The sequence below is a fragment of the Lampetra fluviatilis genome, chromosome 3 (genome assembly GCF_964198595.1).
Source record: "Lampetra fluviatilis chromosome 3, kcLamFluv1.1, whole genome shotgun sequence".
Classification (NCBI taxonomy): domain Eukaryota; kingdom Metazoa; phylum Chordata; class Hyperoartia; order Petromyzontiformes; family Petromyzontidae; genus Lampetra; species Lampetra fluviatilis.
In genome coordinates this window covers 23,323,816-23,346,325 of record NC_136277.1, presented here as the reverse complement: position 1 = coordinate 23,346,325, position 22,510 = coordinate 23,323,816, and the positions used below count along the sequence as shown (strand labels likewise).

Sequence of the window (22,510 nt, the reverse complement as noted above, 5' to 3'; positions counted from 1 at the left end):
GATGACCTTCCATGCGCATCGCTGAGGGAGGATGACAATTGTGTGTAGGCTGCCTTACACAACATCATAACAACTTCTTGCACAACGTGAACATTTCTGCACAACGCGAACATTTCTGGAAGAATGTCCTGGTGGTCTCCCCCTTTTTAAAAGGGGAACAGCACTGACTGTTAAAACCACTGAGGGATCTCCCTTGTTAACATCCCAGAAAAGAGATATGTAAGGATTATTAAAGATTGTCTTCCCAGGCACACTGAGAAGCTTACAAAACTCCAGTGTGGTTTTAGGCAGCGGCAGTTCTGCAGAGACACACTATTCTCTGTCAATTTGCTACTGCAAAGGTGTAGGCAATTTTAACATGACCTACACCTCTGTTGTATTGATCTAGTTAAGGCTTCTGATACCAACAAGAGGCTAGAGTTTGGTGCCCTATGATTGTGCACAAGTCCTGTAAAACTACTTGGCTGGGAGTCAAAGGCATTCCTGGTAACCTTGGGGTGCAACAGGGATGTACTCTAGCTCCTGGGCTATTTAACATATATCTTTTTTTTTACCGCAGATAGAGATTCCCATCATGGCATGTGTGTGTATCTAAGCAATGCATTTGCATTTGTCTATTATGCATGAAACAATAAATCAGTTCTTCTGGTCACCAAATATGCATAGCATCATGTGTGTAAGAATTAATTATTTACGAATCGTGCAACTTAAGCTCCATTGAAATAAAAAATTCTTACATTTAGGCTAATAGAGTGAATGATACAACAATTGAGACAGAAGATATTGACAAAACTGATTCTTGTATGGAATGATGACCCCAAAATCATGACAATTTGCCAAACTGCGGGAGTGGGGCATCATTGCAAGCCTAGTATCGATAGGTGTATGTGTGTTTTCACCTCTGTAAATGTGAGGTGTGTATGTATGTATGTGTAAGAGGTTCAGTAAAAAAGTGAGTGTAATTAATTTGTTGCAATTGAAGGAATGATAGAAATTGCGCTTAAGATTTTTTTTTCATCTCCATCTCCTCCAACACCTTGTGTGCATGTAGTCACGTGGTATAACAGGACAATCACGTGAGCAGGCCCTGTCAGTGTGAGTTTGGCACCTTCTGATTTATACTGGAGAAAGAACAATGACACAACGTGAAATTGTTGTGCTAAAGTGAAAAAGCTCTCCTCCGTAACGCTCCCCATCTTACAAGGCGCCCACACAGAGAATGTAATGAGTTTTGATAGGAACTCATTTTTAAGAAGGACATGAAAGCAAACGTGAAGAGGCAGCTTAAAGAAATCTCAGCTTAAGACTTCCACGACTGATGCCATGAGCTACGTGATTTTTGGCAACAATGTATGCATGAGAATGAGACTACTTTGAAGGCGCTTCATGACGCGTTTAACGTGTCTTTGTAGGTCGACAAGTGGCATGTGTGTCACCTCTGTAGACGGTGAGTGTGGCAGAGGCTGTTGCCACTCCGACCCCGTTGGAGGCTGTACACTCGTACTCCCCCTCGTCACGAGGGGTTCTCAGTGGCTGAATCCGGAGCACGGAGCCTGAACCATCCTCAAACTCCGTCACCTGCGTAATCACAATGACCACTCATTTACAGCAAAACGACTCACAAGCACAAAGCCTGAGTCATTGTTAAACTCCAGTCACCTGCATAACCACAATGAAAAGCACTAAACTACAACGAAAACATCACATGATGGAATCTGAGTCTTCCACAAACTCCATCAGCTGAGCAACCACATCCACAACAACAATCAAGCTACAAACACCAAATTGTTACAAACACTAAACTCACAGCTTGGGGTCTGCTTCATCCTCAAATTTACTTCACCTGGAAAGCCACAACAACTGTGACAAACGCCAACCAAACCACAACAGCAACAATGAAACAAGTAAATACATGGATAAAGACATACATTGAAACTACACATCTAAATTACAACTACTAAACGACAGCAAAGCACACCAGACACAGACTGTCACCTGGCAACCACAACCACACAAACCACACAAAACAACTACTACCACAGGTAAATTACAATACAGGAAATATAGAGACATAATCAGACTACAACTAAATAACAATCAAACAGTTAAACAAGTAAACAAATTGACGCTACAACTTAAATGAAATGACCAAAACAAACAATTCAACAAGCTAGGAAGCCAGGACATATAGGGTATCTCAATTTTGATTGAGAATTCTTAGTAAAACACAAATGCATCTACAAACTGATACACGTGCACAAATATAAATACTGTACAAACTCATTCAGTGTTGTTGGGTTGGAAGTGGTGGCATAGTGGTTGGCGTACTTCACTATGAACCCGGCGATCTGAGTTCGATTCAGGGCCATCGTTAAACCATCACTAAACTAAAACTATATTTTATTTTACCAGGTAAGTGTTGCACACTCGAAATGAAGGACGTGGGCAGGTGCTCCAAATCGAGGGCAAGCACATTTATTTATTGTGGTTAATATTAATCTTGTGAAGAACAGCACCGTCACTCTGTAAAATGCAACAGCACGTGTGTCACGCAGCAATTCTTCCGAGACGCCATTAACCATGTGGCTGGTTTACACGTGCGGTTATTCATTAACCCTGCCAGCCACCTACAGGCCCGACTCAGTCATCACATGCTGCTGTACACACATGCATTGATGCACTGCACAGCACATCAGGACCTTCACAGAATCACACTTTACTCCCTTGCAGCACAAGGACATAATTAAAAGAGTGATCCATTCCTAATGTGCCACATAAGGTCCACTGAGCTGTATAACTCTTTTTCAGACACAACCTGGCCACAAATGATTACTCAACAAAGTGGCGAATCACGTAGAAATGTATATTCTCGACTATGACGTTTTCGATCGAAACGTCATAGTCTTTTGTTATTTTCTTTGAACCTATCTACGTGACTTTACCGAAAGACCCAAGAATATGAATTCCTGCAGTCAATGTAGAAATGTATATCAGCCAAATACACTAAACGCATTTTCTACATGTGGAGGGAAAAACCGGAGGACCCGGAGAAAATTCCACACAACCACGAGTCAGGGTCGGAATTGAACCCACGACCTCCTGCATACCGGGCAAGGGAGAATAATATCTCGCCACCGTGGCGCCTAATAGCAGCGAGTGATATTGGAACCAGTGCTGCCCCCCCCCCCCCCCTGTTCACTAACCCGCACTGACCAGTTTTATGAAATACCTGTATGGTCAAACATCTCCCCAAACGAAAACGTGTGGGGAGACTTTCCTCAAGCAGTGGAACGTTAACAGGGGTTGACACAACAACCCGCGTGTTAAAAAGGAGCGAAGCCACCCTCTCTGGTGAGTCGGGCGTACTGCATTCTGTGTCGGTGGATGAGGTCTTTACTGGGTGTGCATGTATTAACACTCCTACAGTATTGTACATGGGCTGAGGCGAATAAACCGTGTTTTATAATAAGCTCACTGAACCGACGCACGCACACACACTAATTGTCCTGGCATGCAGCATAACGTTAACATAGAAAAAAATGTCTTACATTCATGAATTGCCAATCATGCCCCAAAACTATAAAGGTTAGAATATTCTTTATTGGTAAACTCTCTGGTAGGTTTTGTAGCAATTAATTTGAGAGTTTTGTAGTTTTATTGAAAAAATGTGAAGCGTCCTTGGACAGATGAACACAATATTTCCCAGGCATATCCATACATATCCTATCAGGGTGCTTAAAACCACCAAGGCATAACAAAACAACTGCAACAAAACAGAACAAGGACCAGGCCCGCAGTCTTCGAATACATCACCTTGGCAATCACAAAGAAACAACAACCAAATGGCAGGTATCGAACTTAATAACTGAACAGCAATCACTCGAACTACTAAGCATCCAAACAACACGAAACCATCTGAACTATGTAAACAAATACAATTATGCAACGTCTGGTTATTGGAATACCCTTAAATAGGGCTCCTCCTTGAGGCACCACCTTGGTGCCCTCGGCTGCCCAAGGACTCATTGGTCGTGTGTCCCCACTCTCACCCGTCATCCCCTGCGTTGGCTTCCCCTTGTGTCCTGCTCTTCTATCGAGTCTTAAGATGCTTTTTTCGATTTAGATGCTTATTAATTGTATTTCTTGTTGCTGTTGTGTTTTTTCCTCCTCAGCTGATCCATGCCTCTTGTAATGCCAATCGCCGACAGTGTACGCTCAATCCCGACAGGCGTGTGCCTAATTCTATCAGCAAGTCGTGTTCAGGGACACGCGCGTCTCTCGTTCCACTCCGCTGGAAAACCTTATCAGCAGTGACACCTAACATCTTTCTGGATACTGCTGACTGAGTATGCATGACTGAAGGGCCCTCATTCTGAGTCTCACCCGAGCCACCATTTCAGTTGTAGTGAATCGCGTGCCTGGGTAGGAACGAGAAGAATCTGGTTAATGCTGCCTGTTACGAGTCCGTCTGCTTGCCTTCTATTGAATTAACGTTCCCTTTTCTACTGGCAGAAAACGACACCTAGGTATTTCAGCCTCTGCAATGAGAAAATGTAGTAATGGGAAGAATGAGCATAAACCGGTGTTCATGGAGATCCTTTCTGAACTCGTTCTTTGTGTGGACTGACAGTGCTGGAATAACCTTCGCAAGACTATAATCCACACATGGAAAATTAACTGCAGATGTTGACATTCAAAATGGAAACAGAAAATAATTGTAATGGTTTATTGAAAAAAGACTTAGGCAGTACATCAAATACAGGACATTTACTACTATATTTACCCAAGAATGTCAGTGTGTAACGCGCGTGACATCACTCCACGTCGACCAACCCCCCTCATTAATAATCATGAACAGGTTACATCCTCCACATGGACCCACCCCTCATTAATAATCATGAGCGAGTGACATCACTTCGCATGGAGAACCCGCCCTAATTAATAATCATGAACAGGTGACGTCCTCCAAATGGACACCCCCCCTCAATTAATAATAATTAGCGGGTGACGTCACTCCACATGGGGGGGCGAGGCGCCTCCTCCCCCCTCCTCAGCGTCAACTTACAACCCTCACTCCGAAGGCAGAACCCTCACATCACGCGATCTCCGTTACGCTATTGAGACATAGAAGTCAAAAGGACGTCATGATGAACAAGGGATTATAACCGTTAAATGAAATAAGTCTGTGTCACCGGGGCCTTACAAATTGCACACGAATGGATGTGTTGGGGAATTAATCAGCACTCCCCATGCTGTTAGCGGGTAGCTCCTCCTTCTCGTCAACAGAGGGCGGAAGCGGGGTCACGCCAGTGTCAAGGATCATGGCCCAAGGGGCCAACGCCAATCCCTGGGAAAACGGATCCTGGGACACAAATCCCCAAACCCCGAGAGGGGGGATTGGGGGATAATGTCACCTTCCAGAAGGTTCTGGAAGGGAGGCGTGGCTAGGGCGGAGCAAGCCACGGACCTGTATATAAGCCGGACCTCTGAAGGGTCCGGCTCAGTCATCTCCAAGCTGAAGACCGAAGACGGAGCTGAAGATAGGACCCTGGGCCCCAAGCTCCGCTGTCCTTCTAAGGGCCGGAGGGAGCTCAGTGAGGCCAGCGGGCAAGACCCAGAGACGACCTTGGGACGGTCGGGTCAGAGTGGCCTCCCCTAGGCCCCGAGCTGGAGGGCTCAGAGCTCGCGTGGTCCCAGTGTTAGCAGGCAGCGTAGCCCGGAGGCCACGCCTCCTTAGGTATCGGGTGAAAGGGGCCGTTACCCCTTTGTGTTAGGGACCTTGTACTCAGTGTAGTTAAATACAGATTGTGTTGCCTCACCTACGTTCTCCTCTGGTTCCTGACCCACTACAGATGCAATGAATATCACGTTGCGGTCTGCTTTTCGCTTGCAAGTTTCAGATTTACTGCAATACACCCGTCCTTGGATGGGCAAAAGGCTAAAAACATCAATAATGACCATAAAAATAATGAACAAACATAAATATTAATTGCACAATCTTGACTTAAAGCTTTCGTGTCTGCAGGGATTCATATTCTTGGGTCTTTCGGTAAAGTCACGTAGATAGGTTCAAAGAAAATAACAAAAAATTACAAAAAACTACGACGTTTCGATCGCAACACAAACAGTCGTCTTCAGGAAAAGGTGGGTTAGCTTCCAAGGCAAACTGTTTATAAGCAGCCAATGATAATGTAAGTAGTGGTTATTTTTCCACCAATCAAAGGGCTGCCAGGTGAAAATTAACATGTTAAAGAGAGATTAGCATGTTAATGGAAGATCGCAGCGCCGCAACCAAGGGGTCAGCGCGCGGAGTGACTGTGAAGAAAGCTCAAGTTTGAAATGGGCGTAAAGCACAACTAACATCGGCAGGTGGTAGGATGGGAACATCATAGCCAATTATGACTTAAACTGGTTGATAACGTCCTTCCAATGATTGCTCAGTTTGTATCCATCTTCTCGGTTGAAATTGTGTCTGTGTCTATATATATGGATGGCATCATGAACGAATCTTTGTTGATAGCCAGTGGGCTTGCAAAGTACCTTCATCTTAGAGAGATCAATTTCGTGTGAGCCCACCGCATTAAAACAATGATCAACCACGGCCGAGGTATTGGTCCTACCGTGTTTCAGATCTGCCTTATGTTCACGAACACGGTCCGAGACATCTCTAAGTTTCCCCAATGTAACTACTGCCACAGACACAACTTAGTTTGTAGACGCCGGGGTATTGCATGGCAGGGATCACATCCTTCACAGATGGGATCAAATCACAAATTCTATGTACTGTGTTAAATCCAACCTGGATCTTGTGTTTGCTCATTATTTTGGAAATATTTTTAGTGACCCCTCCTATGTATGGCAAGGTGATGGTTTTGATTGGGTCCTCAGATGGTTCTTTCCCAACGGTTGGGGTGATAGCTTTATGGATTGTGTAGTCTGAATATCCATTCATTTTGAGGGCTTGGTGTACGTGTTCCAGTTCACTGGCTAGGGGATAACGGTCAGAAATACATTGAGCTCTATAGTGTAAAGTTTTGATGAGGGAATTCTTCTGGGATGGATTGTGGTGGGTGTCAGGTTTTAGGTAGGCATCCGTATGGGTGGCTTTCCTGTAGACAGCGTCCCATTGAGCCATCTGGTCTTCTTTCTATTAAAACATCCAAGAATGGTAACTTGCCATCCTTTTCCACTTCCATGGTGAATTTGATGGCTGGGTGTATGGAATTGATGTGGCTGAAGAATTGGTTCAGAGCAGGTCAGCCATGTGGCCAGATGACGAACGTGTCATCTACGTACCTCTTCCACAAGGACGGACGTAGAGTGGATTCCTGGATGGCACCTGTCTCAAAATTTTCCGTGAAAACATTGCCTACAACTGGATATAAGGGAGAACCCATTGGGGTACCTTCAACTTGTTTGTAGAATGTTCCATTCCAGGTGAAGTAAGTGTTGGTGAGACAGTGTCTCACCAGGGCCGGTACATCAGGATTCAATCCTTGTTGGACCAAGTCTTCAATGATTGCAATGGTGTCAAGCACAGGAACTTTGGTAAGTGGATTCATAAGATATTTGTATTAACTTCATCGTGCAGTGGTTCAAGAGCCTTAATATTAGTTGAAAGCTCCATCTGATGCACTCTTGAATTCTTAAAACTCTTTGCTTGATGTCCAAAGAGACTAAGAATCCCATATTTTATAATTAATGTCAACTGTCCTGCTATAATTTTAAATGTTGCCACTTTTAAAATGCATGGCATTTCCCCCTTGCTGAGCCCAACGACGTCCCAATTATTTTCTCTCAAGTCTGTCTCCATTTGGACAAAGTTTTCATACCCATTCATCTTTACACCATGCCATTTGTTGTTTGCAGATGCAATCAGGGGATTCAATAATAAAATGCCACTGAAAACGATTTCCAGGTTCCTGACTTTCAGAGCTGGCAATTGATTCTGAAAATGGTCACTGGTTTTCCGTTTGTTTTTTAACAAACATAATGTGTATATAAGTTTATGTATATACATATTTACACCTATATGTTTATGTATGTGCATACACCTGCTCACCTCAAACCTCTGTGAGCTCACCCTCTTGCCCTTCTTCATCCAGGTGATGCGGGGCCGCGGATCACCTGCCGTCTTGCACACAAACGCCGCCACCCCGCTAGACACTCCACTTTGATCCACCGGGGTCCGTGTGAAGTGAGGCGGGCCTGAGAGCGCGGAGACACACAAACCCAGAACATGTGACTACCTGAAACTTAGCACCAGCAGACAGACTGGATTTCAGGAAAGTAATTGACTCAGCTCCAGGAGACCTCGCTTTGGTATCAGGATATCGATGTGACTCCATTCTTGATATTGATTGGAGACTTTATGCAGACCATTTCATTGGGTTATCCCCAAATGAGTTCATCTAATATCGGTTGACAATTGCAGTATTATTATTCTTGTTTACTCAAGAAGCCTCTGTGAGTCTCAAGACTTTTTTCAGGAGGGTCCTGCAAAGTTTCACATAAGTTGGCGATTTTGCAATGTGTAATCCTAAAATGGACTTGCAGGTAATATTTTTGCATTGGGATTTTTGGCCAATACCAGTTAAATTGCATTGGTCTTTTTAACTGAAAACACCTTCTGTTTGACATCACAATGACATTTTAAGTCTGAGTCAACCTAGTGTAGGAATGCATTAATTTACTATTTAGATCTTCATAGGACGTTCATTTCGGGGTTGAGCTATTTACAGTGAACCCGGCAACCTGCGTTCGACTAATAGCTACAGCTCACTTCAGTGGTCAGTGATATGAGGCCCAGTTAGGCCCTCCTCCCTTTCACCAATCCTCATTGACCAGCATGGTGACATATTACTGAAAGATCCCGAGAGTAATAGTGACATATGGTCAAAAACCTCCATAGCTGACATGGTGTGGCAAGGCCTTCATCCATTGGTGGATTGAAAATGGGAGGACCTTATTTATTTGTTTATAGGATATCCATTTCAGTCTCAGTCAACCTAGTGTAGTACTTTAATTTGAATCTGAGTCCAAGTGTAGTACTTTGTTAAGTGGTCACTTTAGTCCGAATTGTCTTAGTGTAGGGCAGTATCAAGTCTCCATTCTAATATAAACAATGTCCTGCTGGGTGTCCTTTTAAGTCTGAGTCAACTTAGTATGGGGGGTCTTTAATAAATGTCAATTTCAGTCTGAGGTGACCTACTGAAGGCTTGATGATTCATTACCTGGAATACAAACGTTGCTGTCGCCCCAGGCCACTGTCGAGAAACTCATACATTATTCAACACAAATAATTAATTAAACAATAAACACCAGCACATTCTACAGAACTCAAAAAATGTGCACTGCCCAGCAACACTTTTATTTAACTATGGTTAAGACTGGGTTTCCGGGTAAGAGTCTTCATTGAGATTTGGCTTCAGGTGGCTGGGTTTCAGGATATGAATCATGATTGAAACTCGGCTCCAGGAAAGTAACAGTGAAAATATCAGATTCTTGAGACTCCATGAATCCCATTGAGCCATAATAAGAATCAACCTGTGGAAAATTCTATAAAGTATGAGAGAGAAACGCCCCTAGTAGACGCGTGTGACCGCGCTGCTTGGTTCAGTGTTGGCGTCAGATTCAGCTGTAAATGAGACTTGCGTCCCAGGGGTGGTGCTGGTGTGGTCGAGAAACAGTAATAAAAAAATATAACAGCTTTGCTTCGCACCGTTTATTACAAATATGAAGGGGAAAAAATCCCAGGAAGCCAACAGCAATAACATGAAACAGCTGCAGAGGCAAAGCAAACATTGCCTCAGGGGGAAAGGTGGCCACAGAAGGCTCACGGGGCTCATAATTGTTGTGTCCGAGCAGTGAGCCTGCACCACTGCGTCCTGGGTTCAAGCCTTGGGTCTGGGTGTTTCTCACTCTAAGTGGATTCATAATGGCTGCGTAAGAGCCAATGAACCAGCACAATTCAGGTCCTTGGTTCAAGCCCCAAGGCTGGGCTTCTCTCAATTTAAGAATGCTCATATAGGTGATATCAAAGACATTAAACTAATACTGCTGAGATTCAAATTAAACCAAGCAGTGTACTTAGCGATTTTTATGTCTCAATTCATTTACGAATCATTACACAATGAAGTGATAAGATGATTGTGGCTTGTTATATAATTTAGCCAAACGCATCTCTGAGGGCTGAAAATTCTAAATGTCAGATTGCTGATATGCAGCATTAACTAGCATCATTGTCTTTTGGCGGAGGGAAGCCTTTTATTGAAGTGGCTCCTCACTCCATCTTGCTCCATCTCGCCCACGTCAGCATCACGTGCCCATTATCCACGGCTATATTCCTTCACCTCCCTCCCTACACTTGCTTCGTGTCACCAGCAAGGTCAGCTACAAAGACAACCTGCCTTTCCCACCGCGCCTCTAATTTCAGTCATCTACCTTATCTTTCTTCACTCCTGTCACCCTGCACTATAGCTCACGCACGGTGGAACTCTCCACAGCGTCACGATTCACAACCTCCTCTCTACACCGAGGACCATGAACATCAATGCCAGGCGTCGTTTCTCCAGCGGAAGCCCCCGCCGTCTGGAACACCATTCAGCTGCACATTCGCAACATTCAATCTACGCCGACTTTTAAGAGAAATCGAAAGGCCCCACCTCTATTGTCTGGGCTTCATATTACACTAAGCTAGGCTCCGTGCCTCAATCATGGTCATTTATGTCCATGAAATACGGCCTGCATAAGCCAGATGAGTGATGTGTGTTGGCCATGATGTGCCTCTGCCTGGCAGTCCCATCTCGAATGATGCATCTAATTTTACTACAAATTACATGTTCAATTAAGAATTCTGTACGATTCAATTGTCTGCACAAGTAAATATACTGAAAGTTAAATGTTGAAATCAAAGAGTCTCTGTGCTCAAATAACCGTGGGGAAGCATTCATCTCTATTTGTGAACATGAGCTAGCAGTGGAACTCCACGTTCAAATGGTAAGGTTCGGGCTTCTACACCGGATATCCAATGTTGACTTCCCACAAAAAAAGTGATGATAATTGTATCGACCACTAAAGGATGATGATGGTTTGGATGATGCTGCTGCTGTTCAGAATGATTATTCAAGTATAGCTTTATTTTGATAAAATATAATGCTTTCTTGTATTGTCTGTCATATAGCTTGTCTTGTTCATCCTGTTAGTGTAACATAACAGGATAAAACATTTATTTTTGCTACTGTGGATCTAAACGATGGAACCTACTCTCTAAAGCTAATCGGGAGTTAGTCCATTTATGTTTTTTAAAAAATTGTCTACAGACCTATCTCATATTGTTTTAACTCGCATAGGCTGGGATTCCTTATTCATCTATTGTTGTTTGAAGAACTAAATTTCCCTTTTAAAGGTTTTACGAATTTAACCACCGTAGACGAATTTTTTAGATTGCAAACTACATCAGCACTATAATATTCATTATGATCAATGATTATATAATTTGCACGTAATACAAATGAATTGTAAACATTCGAATGTATGCATGATTCAATGGCTGTATAATAGCATGCGAATGTAAAAATAATATATTTGATTTTGATTTTCTTATTTATCTAGGACAGCAACACTGCATCGTACGACTCTAATTCAGGAGGGTCCAGCGATAGGTTTTTATTTTAAGATATTTTCAGAAAATTAATGATTGTTTATACAAGTTGGAGGAAACCGAAACATCCGGATGAAACCCATGTGCGCGAGGGGGCAACACTCCATACGGATGGAAACAGATGATGATTAGTGCATATGCTGTATTGTCTTCTCCTGGCGAGCCAAAGGATCACAACTCAAAACCCACAGGAAAGGAGTTTCACAACATTTGTGTGATCCACCCACCCTCACCTCCACACAGCCGCCATCACCCGGCGATATATTTAATTGAATGACTAAATAATCAATACATGTCGAGTGACAATGTTGATGTTTATATTGCTGCCACTGATTGAAATAAATTCCTTTGCTGATGATAATAAAAGTTGCTGGTGATGGTGCTGCAGCAGATGCTGGGATGGCGGGCAAAGTAAATCCCCCCCCCCCCTCCCACTGAAATTTGAACGCGTGCACTTCAGATTTTGAGTTGAACACTCTTATCATCAAATTAGTATATTCTCCACTGAAATGTAAATATTGAGGCAACTTTGTTCTCCAAACAGCACTCAAAGCGTGCGTGCATGACTGCAAAAATCGCACGAGTATTTGCTTGGTCAGCCGAAAATATAATCTCTGTACGAATGGAAATAAATGTCGACATTAAAAAACCAAAAACCCCCTGCATTTAGATTTTAAACACTTAAAAACTGTCAATACAGAACTAAAGTGGCTGGGTGTCTCTATAAAAGGGCATATAATGACTGTGAATACATACTGAGTATAGCCCTGCTGAAGTTCTGGGTTTGAGTCCTGAGTCGGGGTATCTGTTTCTCTAGGGGGTCATAATGGCTGTTTAAAAAAACACACGGAGGCAACACTGCTAAGGGTCCCGGGTTCAAACTCGGGGTTTGCGTGTGTCCCTTTCTCTTTCTCAGGTTTATAATGACAGTTTCAGCAACAATGAGTCATCTCCGCTGAGATGCTGTGTTTATATCCTGCTTTTTGCCACCTGTGATTACGTTGTCATGTGTGTTGAATGTGACATCTCAATTCGGTCAAATTTTATTACATTAAATAAATTATACTACATTTGCTTTTTCCCTTCATGTGGCTCAGCACAGGTCTATGGATAAAATATATAAAGCCATCGGGTGTCTAGCACATAGAGAACCAATCTTAATAGAGTTTGAAGGGATACTGTCGAGTGTTGGTTGAGAGAGCCCTAACGAAGGAGAGACACCGATTGAAGATAGGTCTGTGGTGTCATTTTACAACACTATTCTCTGGTGTGACAATCTAAAAACAACAAAGCTGCGATACAAATCGGATGGTTGCAATTTCAAATCTCAGTTGGGAACCAATTCAACCTATCGTTTTTATTACTCTGGCTGATAGTTTATTTCGACAAAGTGAGTGCCACTTTGTGAAAATAAACTATCCCTATTGAGAGAATGGCCCCCACCATGGGAATGTGAAATTTCAACCAATGAGCTGAGAGACGCCAATGGTGACAGCACTGCTCAAAATTCGGATGAGCGGGGAGACAATTTGACATGTCAAGATAAATAATAAGGAAACAGAGGTACCTGTGTTTACATCAGTATCCGCCTTTCTGTCTGTACATGTTATTTTTGTGCAATTACTTATACAATAATAGTAATCATTCATTAATGTTAGGAATATATATATACATATACCTGTAAAGATATCGAAGGAGATTAATCAAATAATAAAGCCATTTGTTTATCCAGGAAAGCCTCATTGATCTGAAGCCTAATTTTAGGAGGGTCACTCATTGGGATGTTTGGTCAATTAATTTTTAAGGAGCAGTTTGATATTTGTGGGAAGAACCCCGAGTACCTGAAGATAACCCACACTACTACTTACACTCAAAACTACTATGTGCTGGCCACCTCGCAGCTCTGTGGTTTGGAATTTCACATACCTCTTTGCAATCCACCAAATCTTGCCTCCAGAGCTCTGGATTACAGGCTTGCACATCTGGTTATTGGGTGAGTGTCAGCAAATGTGGTCCCCCACACACCAGCAGAGGTTTCCAGAACAATGACATTGGTTACACCTTCAAAAAATACAAATCCTGCATGGCCTGAACCAACGTCCAAGGTTGCAACAACAAATCCCTGTACCTGCTAACACTATAATGTTAAGTGAATCAGTAAGTAAAAATATATATACATAATGACCTGGATTTCTGCTAGAAATTTCTTTTCCCTTTGGGGACTGGAATCCTGCTGAAGTATATAAAATAATAAGAGATTATCATTTTTAAAACGCACCTAAAGGCCCACTTTGCGAAAAACAAGCAAACTCTGTCGTCAGCGAACGAAATAAATCAAAGCATGGACCATTATTTTATTATAAAAACTATTTCCCAGAACAAGTTAAACATTTTTCTTAACGTGAGACATCATATTTTTTAATATTTTCTTTCTTTTGTCTCCCAAGTGTATTTTAATTGTTTTAGTGACATCACAATATAAATAAATGTCCATTCATGTCTGTTCAAGAAAGCAGTGTAACATCATATTGTTTCAAGGAATGGCTCAAGATTACATCACAGAATGATTACTTCCAAAGTCCCTTGACGTGTCTATTATCCACACTAGGTGGTACACCTTTTATATGCCCTGCAAAAGAGCATCCATTGCATGGTAAAGTAAACAAAATATGCTCAAATTTGCTGATTTAAGTGGCAAAACAAATGAGATTTTTTTTTGGCAGTCATTCGTAACTGGACTGAAACCATTAACTCACAACACGATAGTAAACTAAAAAAAACACAAATGTTGTGTTGTAATCAGAGTGAGAAGATAAGGTTGGCCTGTGTTGTGCCCGTATACGAATAAAAAAGTACCCTCGACACAACGTGTTGCGGAAGTCACTCATTACACATGTGTTACGTAAAAACACATAATCTCTATGTATATATCAATAAAACATATATTGTATAGTATTGTTGTGTCATTTAACATACCTTAATAATAGGCATAAACATATTTAAAAGTGCAATTGTCAATGGATAATCAATTAAATAAATATTCAACAGACCAAGGCAGACTGAGGAGAGCGTCGCATGGGCAACTTTTGCGGTCTCACAATCTGCGTCACTACTTCTTGTCGGGTAATAGCACGCTACGGCCGAGAATATAAAAAAACAACCCCGCAAATTTGAAATGGCATGAGAATAAATTTGTTGCAAAACCGCGATTATAAAACCCACAAATATTAAGGGGTTACTGTACTCACAGTGCCAGAATCAGGTATATCCAGTACATCATTTATTATGTGCCGTCTTAATGTATTATGGGTCATAAATAAATCGCATTTTACTCGTGAGATTGAAGAAGCTAAAACTGGAACACAGTTTGCTGCTTAAACAAATGCTTTTGGAAATATTAGGCCAGAAGGCCCATCCCATGATATACCTTGTATTGTTTGAGTGGTGAAGCACACCCTTGTCTCGTAAATGATTATATCTAGAATATTTAGCATGAAGTTCGAACACCCCAGACCTCAGAGTCAGACGTAGACATAGCCTCGGGAGAATTCTCTATCGGAGCAATGTGGGAGAAACACCACCAGGTCGCCGTGCGTAGCTGCTTTTCTTCAGCTTTAAGAACAGATGGCAATGAGTGCGAGGGGAGACGGTAATGAAGTAAGACCCACACGTCTGCACGTTTATGAATTATGGACACTTCTGAGCACTGCTTGCACTCACTGGCTACTATTAAACGTGACTTTCTTCACCTGAAAAAGACTAATAATGAGGCTTGGAAATTTGCGATTGTGTTGAAAATGATGTGTTTTTTTATTTTCAAGGCAGAAACGTGGTTATTATTTTCATTATTAAAGATACAAAGCAAAGTGTGTCTCTGCATATACAAGTGTGGCACTCCACTCAACTTCAATGGTACTCTTGGGCCAGCATTAAAATATTCAGACGACCATTGCCCAAAAGCCAATTGTAACCCAAAACCTAACCCTAACTTTAATCTTAACTCTAACCCAAATCGAAACCCAAACCCTAACCTCTGATTTCACCTTAACCGTAGCCCTAACCACAACCCTAACCATGACTCTACCCCAAAAGGACTACAACTACTGTTGGGTTTCGACTATAGGTGATATTGTCATGGTAAGGATGAAGACAATGTCATCTGATTATTTAACAATTCTGAATGAATAGCCTCTAAATTTTGATTTAAAGCTTTCGTGACTGCAGGGATTCATATACTTGGTTCTTGCGGTAAAGTCACATAGAAGGGAAAAAATGAAATATAAAACAATAAAATTGTTTTATATTTCTATTATTTCATTGTTTCCCTTCTACGTGACTTTACCGAAAGAACCAAGCATATGAATAGCCTCTAATTGACTCCTTCCAATTATTGTGAAAGATAATAATCGAGCACCTATATATAAATAATCAACACCAATCTCAATGCACAAATGTACCTGGTCTAATCAAGGGTGGCTGCTCAGATTCAAAGTCAGGATCTCAGTGGTGCTAGCTCGAGAAAGAGATACATACTCAGACCAACGACTCAAATTCAGGATCGAAGCAGTGCAGTCCCAGTGTCTCGGAAACAGCTCCTTGAGCGAAACTTCCAGACTTCAGCCGAAAAACTTAGCAAGAGATGACTATTTTCTTGGTTCTTTCAGTAAAGTCACGTAGAAGGAAAATAATAAAAATAAAACATAATAAAATAATTCTCACGACGTTTCGGCTACAACGCAAGCAGCCGTCCTGCTTGCGTTGTAGCCGAAACGTCGTAAGAATTATTTTATAAAGTTTTATTTTTATTATTTTATTATTTTCCTTCTACGTGACTTTACCGAAAGAACCAAGAAGACGAATCCCTGCCGTCACGAAAGCTTTAAATCGAAAGATGACTATTTGTCTCCAACACGGCTTGAGAGACAGTCAGACATCCAGCCCCAGGGCTTGAACCCAGGATCTCAGCAGTGGTGGTTTAGTGCATTTGACACCACCATTATGAACCTGCTGAGAACCATCTTCCAAAACATTGGCAGAGTCTTACACTTGCTCATTAAAAATGTTTCCACCCTCGACTCCCCCTGTCCTTCATTGGATATGACGTGGTTTCTTGTTGCATTTAATTCAGCCAAGTGCGGTTCGCATGGAAATCTATTAATTTAAAATGCTCGGGTGTGCGTGTGTGTGTGTGCTTTCATATATTTGATGGGCGGTTGATTTTTTTTCCTTTTCGTCCAATGTGACTTTAGTGGAGGTGACAGGCAAAGCTGGTGAATTGAATTAACAAATGGGGAGGAGTGCTTGCTTGATGAAAAAAGAAATCAAAGTCAAAGTGTCCCTCTGGTCACAAGAGCATGGGATTGATGCTCCTCTCAGCTGGTGACCCTGAGCCAGCAGTGGAAATTCAACATTCTCATTCCAGAGGTCAATCTATCTGTAAAGTTACCACAAAATGGTCCTCGTTATTTTATTATCAACATCTGGTAATGATGATGATTATGTCAATGATGATGACTATGCTACTGCTGTTACTGATACACTGGAATTTATCTTGCAGCGCAGTTTATGTCAATGATGATGACTATGCTACTGCTGCTACTGATACACTGGAATTTATCTTGCAGCGCAGTAGGTTTTGGAGTTATAAAATCTGCATGATCCACTAATATATGTCTCCAAAGTGCTGATTTTCAGGCAAATGCCACCGTGCCCAACTAGGGGGTAAGTCAACTCTAGACCAGAGCCCTTTTAAGTCACCGATGCAAGTTGCCTCCACTTTATGGTGTGTGCTAAATAATGCACCCTCTTGGTGAACCGTGGGTATTTAAATAAATAATAAATGCTCTATCTGGTAGTCACCAAAAACAAAGTAACTCTTAGGCTTCCCGGACCAACGTTGGCCAGTTATTTTATTTTATTTTACGTTTTAATGTTTTTTACCTACGTGACTTTACCGAAAAAACCTAAGAATATGAATCCCTGCAGTCACGAAAGCTTCAAATCTAGAGTTGGCCAGTAGCATTTGTTTAAGCAAATGACAGTCTGCTGAATATGACTGTATGAACAAAACAACAAATGAGACGGACATTACAGACAAATGAGAAGACAGAAATTTTAGATGGTACAGATGAAACAAATTAATACATGAATAATTTAACCAATTGGCGACCCAAAATGTGATCATGGAGAATAAAGGGTGCATTATTGCATGCCTACCCAATACTCACGGCCAAGTTGACCTAGACAATGTCTAGAAATTATTCAGATGCCACTTGCCACTGATGTTATCAATATCCAAGCATAAATCGCATGGCCGCCTATGACCTGATGGTCATTTAAAGGCTGAGTAGCCTAAGGACTAGTTATGATATCACTCGCCATTCTCGTCAACTATGGCTGGGATTCAAACTCAGGTCACCAGGATTCACTGAGTAGTGCACTACTTGCTGTACAACCACTAAGCACACACATTCAGAAACACATACATATTAACACACATTAATGCATAAACACAGACCTCCACACGGACACAAAAAAACCCCTGTATAGCCTTAACAGACTGTTGGAGCAAATACTTTTAGCGAGCACCTATGAAGGCCAGCACGGTACACGAAGGGGTGGGTCGCCAACACCACACCCGACCGCCTTTGTCTCCCCAGTGGCGATGTTTACACACTACACCAGGTACCCATTTGAGGCTGAGTCGACCTAAGGGAGGCCCAGCACCGGTTCAGATATTGGCCACTGGTGTTGGCCGTGAGCAGGAATCGAAGTCGGGTCGCCAGGTTCGTAGTGCAACGTGCTAACCGCTACACTACTGCTCCCCACACACACGCACACAGACACACATAAACATACGTAAATACATAAAGCAATACCTGCCTTTTGGCAAGAACAAGAATGCAATAACACGCCAACACTGCCTGAACGTTCTTACCCATTGCAACCTCCTTTTCCTGATTACACAGCTGTGGCGAATGCATGCGAATGAACTAATGAATTAAGCCAGTAATCGTCGAAAGTGCCCCACAACGATATTGACTGCTCTGCGTTATTGGCTTCGGTTCCATTCTTTACCCAAGCACTCCACTCAATGTGAATTACATTTCTCCGCACTGAAACACTAAGTAAATATATAAATATATGTGAAAAAATAACCGAGCACTCAGGCTAATGTTGGCTCACTTTCCCGTCAAAGACCAATGTTAGTCTGATGGCTAGCATTGGTAGGCAAGGATCGATTTTTGGCTGGGAAAAAATAAATAAAAACGAGCCAATAAAAACAGCACAAAGTATTCGATGAATTTTCAAGGACGGCCAAGATAATTTTTTTAAGACTCGGGGGTTGCAGCAAGGCTGAATGAATCAACCAAGCGGGTTTATAGCCATCTGTAAGTGGGAGATTTCTGCAGGAATCATTCGATTACTACAATTCCACACTCGACGATTTATGCTTGAATTGTATTCTTATAATGGTAATTGCTATGTTAAAATACACATCCATATATTTGCATGAGCACCTGTGTGTGCATCCACGGTGGTTGCTGTGGTAGTTTTGGTAGTTTCAGTTGTTCAAGTGGTAGACCCAATGGTCCAAATAATCCAAGTGGTAGTCATCTTGGTCCTGTTTGTCCAGTCAGTGGTCCCAAGAGAGCCGAAAGGCATTGTGGAGCACATGCTGTGCTCAGTGGGATGTTGGGCTGTATAGCTATGTATATATAGTATAGCCAAGGCTAAAGCTATGTATACATAGCTGCCCCATATATACACTGGACAAAACAGTTATTCCATAATCTAGGCCACTACACGATGCTCCACGCAACCCCCCACTCCAACCACAGTTTATTGATTCCAAACTTGGTAGGAATTATATTCGATAAGAATTGAATTACAATTCTAGGCTATGGAATATGGGAATCTCCCAGCTCTAATGCCCATTTATATCCCTCAATATCTCAGTACTGTATGTCCATAATGGCCGCTTCCGAGACATCTAGTCAACACTGACGAGTGTTTAGGTTCAGGAGCCGGAGCTGAGAATCTCTCCCAGAAGGCTCATCATGACCTTGGGTTCATTTGAAAATGCCTTTTACTGTCTGGAAAGTTCGACATAATCAAACACAATTTTTTCCCAAAATGGTTACAAGATAATCAGTTGGTCAACCTTAGAGCTTTAAGGAATACACGACTCAATTTTTTTTTTTATGAAAGGGGTGGTGTATGTACTACAACAGCAGATTGTTGTTTCTAATTCATTAAGAACTCAATTATGTCAAGCAAATGTCACCAACAAACACATCCTTTAATTCTAAATTTGAAGTTTTCGTGACTGCAAGGGCACATACTCTTTGTTTTTTTTCGGTAAAGTCACGTAGGTAAAAATAAATTAAATCACGACGTTTCGGAGGCAACACAAGCTTCCGTATCAAAACAGTAATTTTGCTGTGACGGTGCCACCTGAAGACGGAAGCTTGTGTTGCCTCCGAAACGTCGTGATTTAATTGATTTCCTTTAAAACACATCCTTACCATGACAATATCTGCTCAGTGTCCTATCATCTTGTTAAATATGCAGCCCAAAAAAGAAGCAGCTCTTCTCCAGTAGATAGAACAAACGGGCTGTCCTACATGGGTTCACCGCTTTGTTAAAGAGAACAAAATACCTCAAAGAGACGAGAAGGAGGAGAGCTGTCAGGAGTGCTGTAATGTTGTCACTGTCGCATAACTACTGCCGTTTTTAAAATAATTTCACTGGAATGTAAGGTTAAAGTCCTTTTGATTCGTTAAAAAGTCTTCAGACTCATGTAAGAGAGCCTGGGACATACAGCATAGGTGTGTAACTTCTATAGAAGGACTACTTGTATGTTTATGTATCTCCTTAACCTTTGGACCATTTATTAATTAAGGGAGTTAAGTCAGTCAAAGTGTCTGCCTGTTCAAACAAGTGTGTGACATGCTCATCACCACAGTAGCAGGCTTGAGCAAGTGATGAACTTTATAAACTCCCATGACAAGAAAACTGCTAACTTGCCACAAGGCATTGCTACTCATATAAATGATCCCAGAGGAATAATGATTAAAATGATGATGGGGTGAGTTAACGAGAAATACAAATACGCATTAAGATGTCTTAGTCTACCTCTTTAAGCCTCAGGCCTAACCATTGAATACTAAAAATGTGAATCAGACTGGAGGAATCCGATGAGCTATGAAGCTATTTTTCACAAGATGGTGCCTTAGTCTGAGATGTTAACTACCTCGCCTGGCATATTGGAGGTTGTCAGTTCGATCCCCACTCTTGATGCTTATATATTTGTTACATGCTAATTTCTTACATTAACATCACTAACCCCGGCCACTTCTTTATAACCCTTGAGCTACACCCATTTCAAACCTTTAAAACAGTCTGCCTCAGCAGCAGACCATGCTTTCCCACTTGATGATGGACGCTTGTGTTGCGCCCGAAACGTCGTGATTTATTTTATTTTATACCTACGTGACTTTATCGAAAGAACCAAAGAGTAGATATTTGGAGTTTGCATGTTCTCATTCTAGATTGTTCACCGGGTCCTCCCGGTTTTCCCTTCACATTTAGAAACATGCGTTTAGAGTATTTGGCTGCTATCAATTTCCACAATAAGCCTGTTCGGTGAAGGTTTGAAAAACAGCTAAACAGCTCATCGGGCCTCACCTGGTAAAACAAAAAAAAGTTTATTGTTTAATGTTCTGTGGTGAATCAAACAAAAGGTAACATTTCATTGATTTTCTCGCAAAATCTGAAAGTTTTTCACATAATGTAAGAAATAATGCATCATGCTCTCATCTAATGAACATCAGCGACAATTCTTTATAATTTCTGTATATGTTTTTTGTGAAATTACGTCAAAATGAACGTGACTCGTCAAGTCCGGGTCTTCACAAAATAATGAGATTTAATTAGTTTGCCGCTGGCTGCAGAGCGCAAGTGTAAAAAAAATACAATAAACACACTGAATAAATTGCCCAGCTTACATGACAAACAGCTTAATGGAATGGCACACAGTAATTGGATTGCAACTTAGGGAAAACAATTAAGTATGACACAAACTGTGACTTGTTGGAAAGTCCATTATTGTGGTGTCATTTACTACATGCTATATCCGTGTAGATGCATACACAGAACATTGCACAGACTACCTATATTTAACACTGTGCACAGCGCGGTAACACTGAACATGGATACCATCTCTAACACTGTACAAATAAGAGCACATATCCCCAATATAGAACATTGCATAGAGCTACCTATGAGAGCCTAGATTCACGATGCAAATGTGGTGCTATCGAAGGGCTGCAATCCAGTTGCAGGCGATAGCTTGCACAAATATTGCATTCTGTAAATAGGCCTTAAAACTGCACATAGCGCCTAACACTAGATATAGCTCCTATTAGATTACCTGGCTGTCACTGCAGTATAAAATGTTACAATTCATCAAATAAAATTAATTATTACATTTAGGGAAAGGTTAATGAAAATTATACATTTAGGCTGATGTAACTAAATGAGGCCGTGTAGAAGACATCAAACAGATGAGATAAGCACAACAAAGAAAAGTAATCGAGTGTCGAATCGTGACTTTGAATCATAGAAATCCATCGAATTGAAGAGGCTGCCGATTGTGGTGGTGAATCATTGCCTGCCTACAGCACAGTGTGCAAACCACTCCACAAACCCTCCCCGCATCGCGCCAACACACAAACACGCACGGAAAACACACTCACACATACTCTGGTGCACACGCACGTGCACACACAGAGAAAAAGACAATTGGCAGTAAGCTGGCTTAGGAAGGAGAGAGGCAGTTGCCGA

General features: G+C 41.7%; 1 protein-coding gene across 5 annotated transcripts in view; it reads right to left on the bottom strand.

Annotated features, from left to right (window-relative positions):
- The window catches only part of PTPRF (protein tyrosine phosphatase receptor type F), a 201,061-nt gene that overhangs the window by 107,991 nt on the left and 70,560 nt on the right, over positions 1-22,510 (bottom strand). For all 5 annotated transcript variants that reach the window (XM_078885304.1, XM_078885320.1, XM_078885308.1 and 2 more), the window contains exons 3-4: positions 8,063-8,208; positions 1,437-1,578 (exon numbers count right to left, since the gene is read on the bottom strand). In XM_078885304.1, the coding sequence (XP_078741430.1) occupies positions 1,437-1,578; positions 8,063-8,208 (288 nt within the window). The remainder of the gene's footprint in view (positions 1-1,436; positions 1,579-8,062; positions 8,209-22,510) is intronic.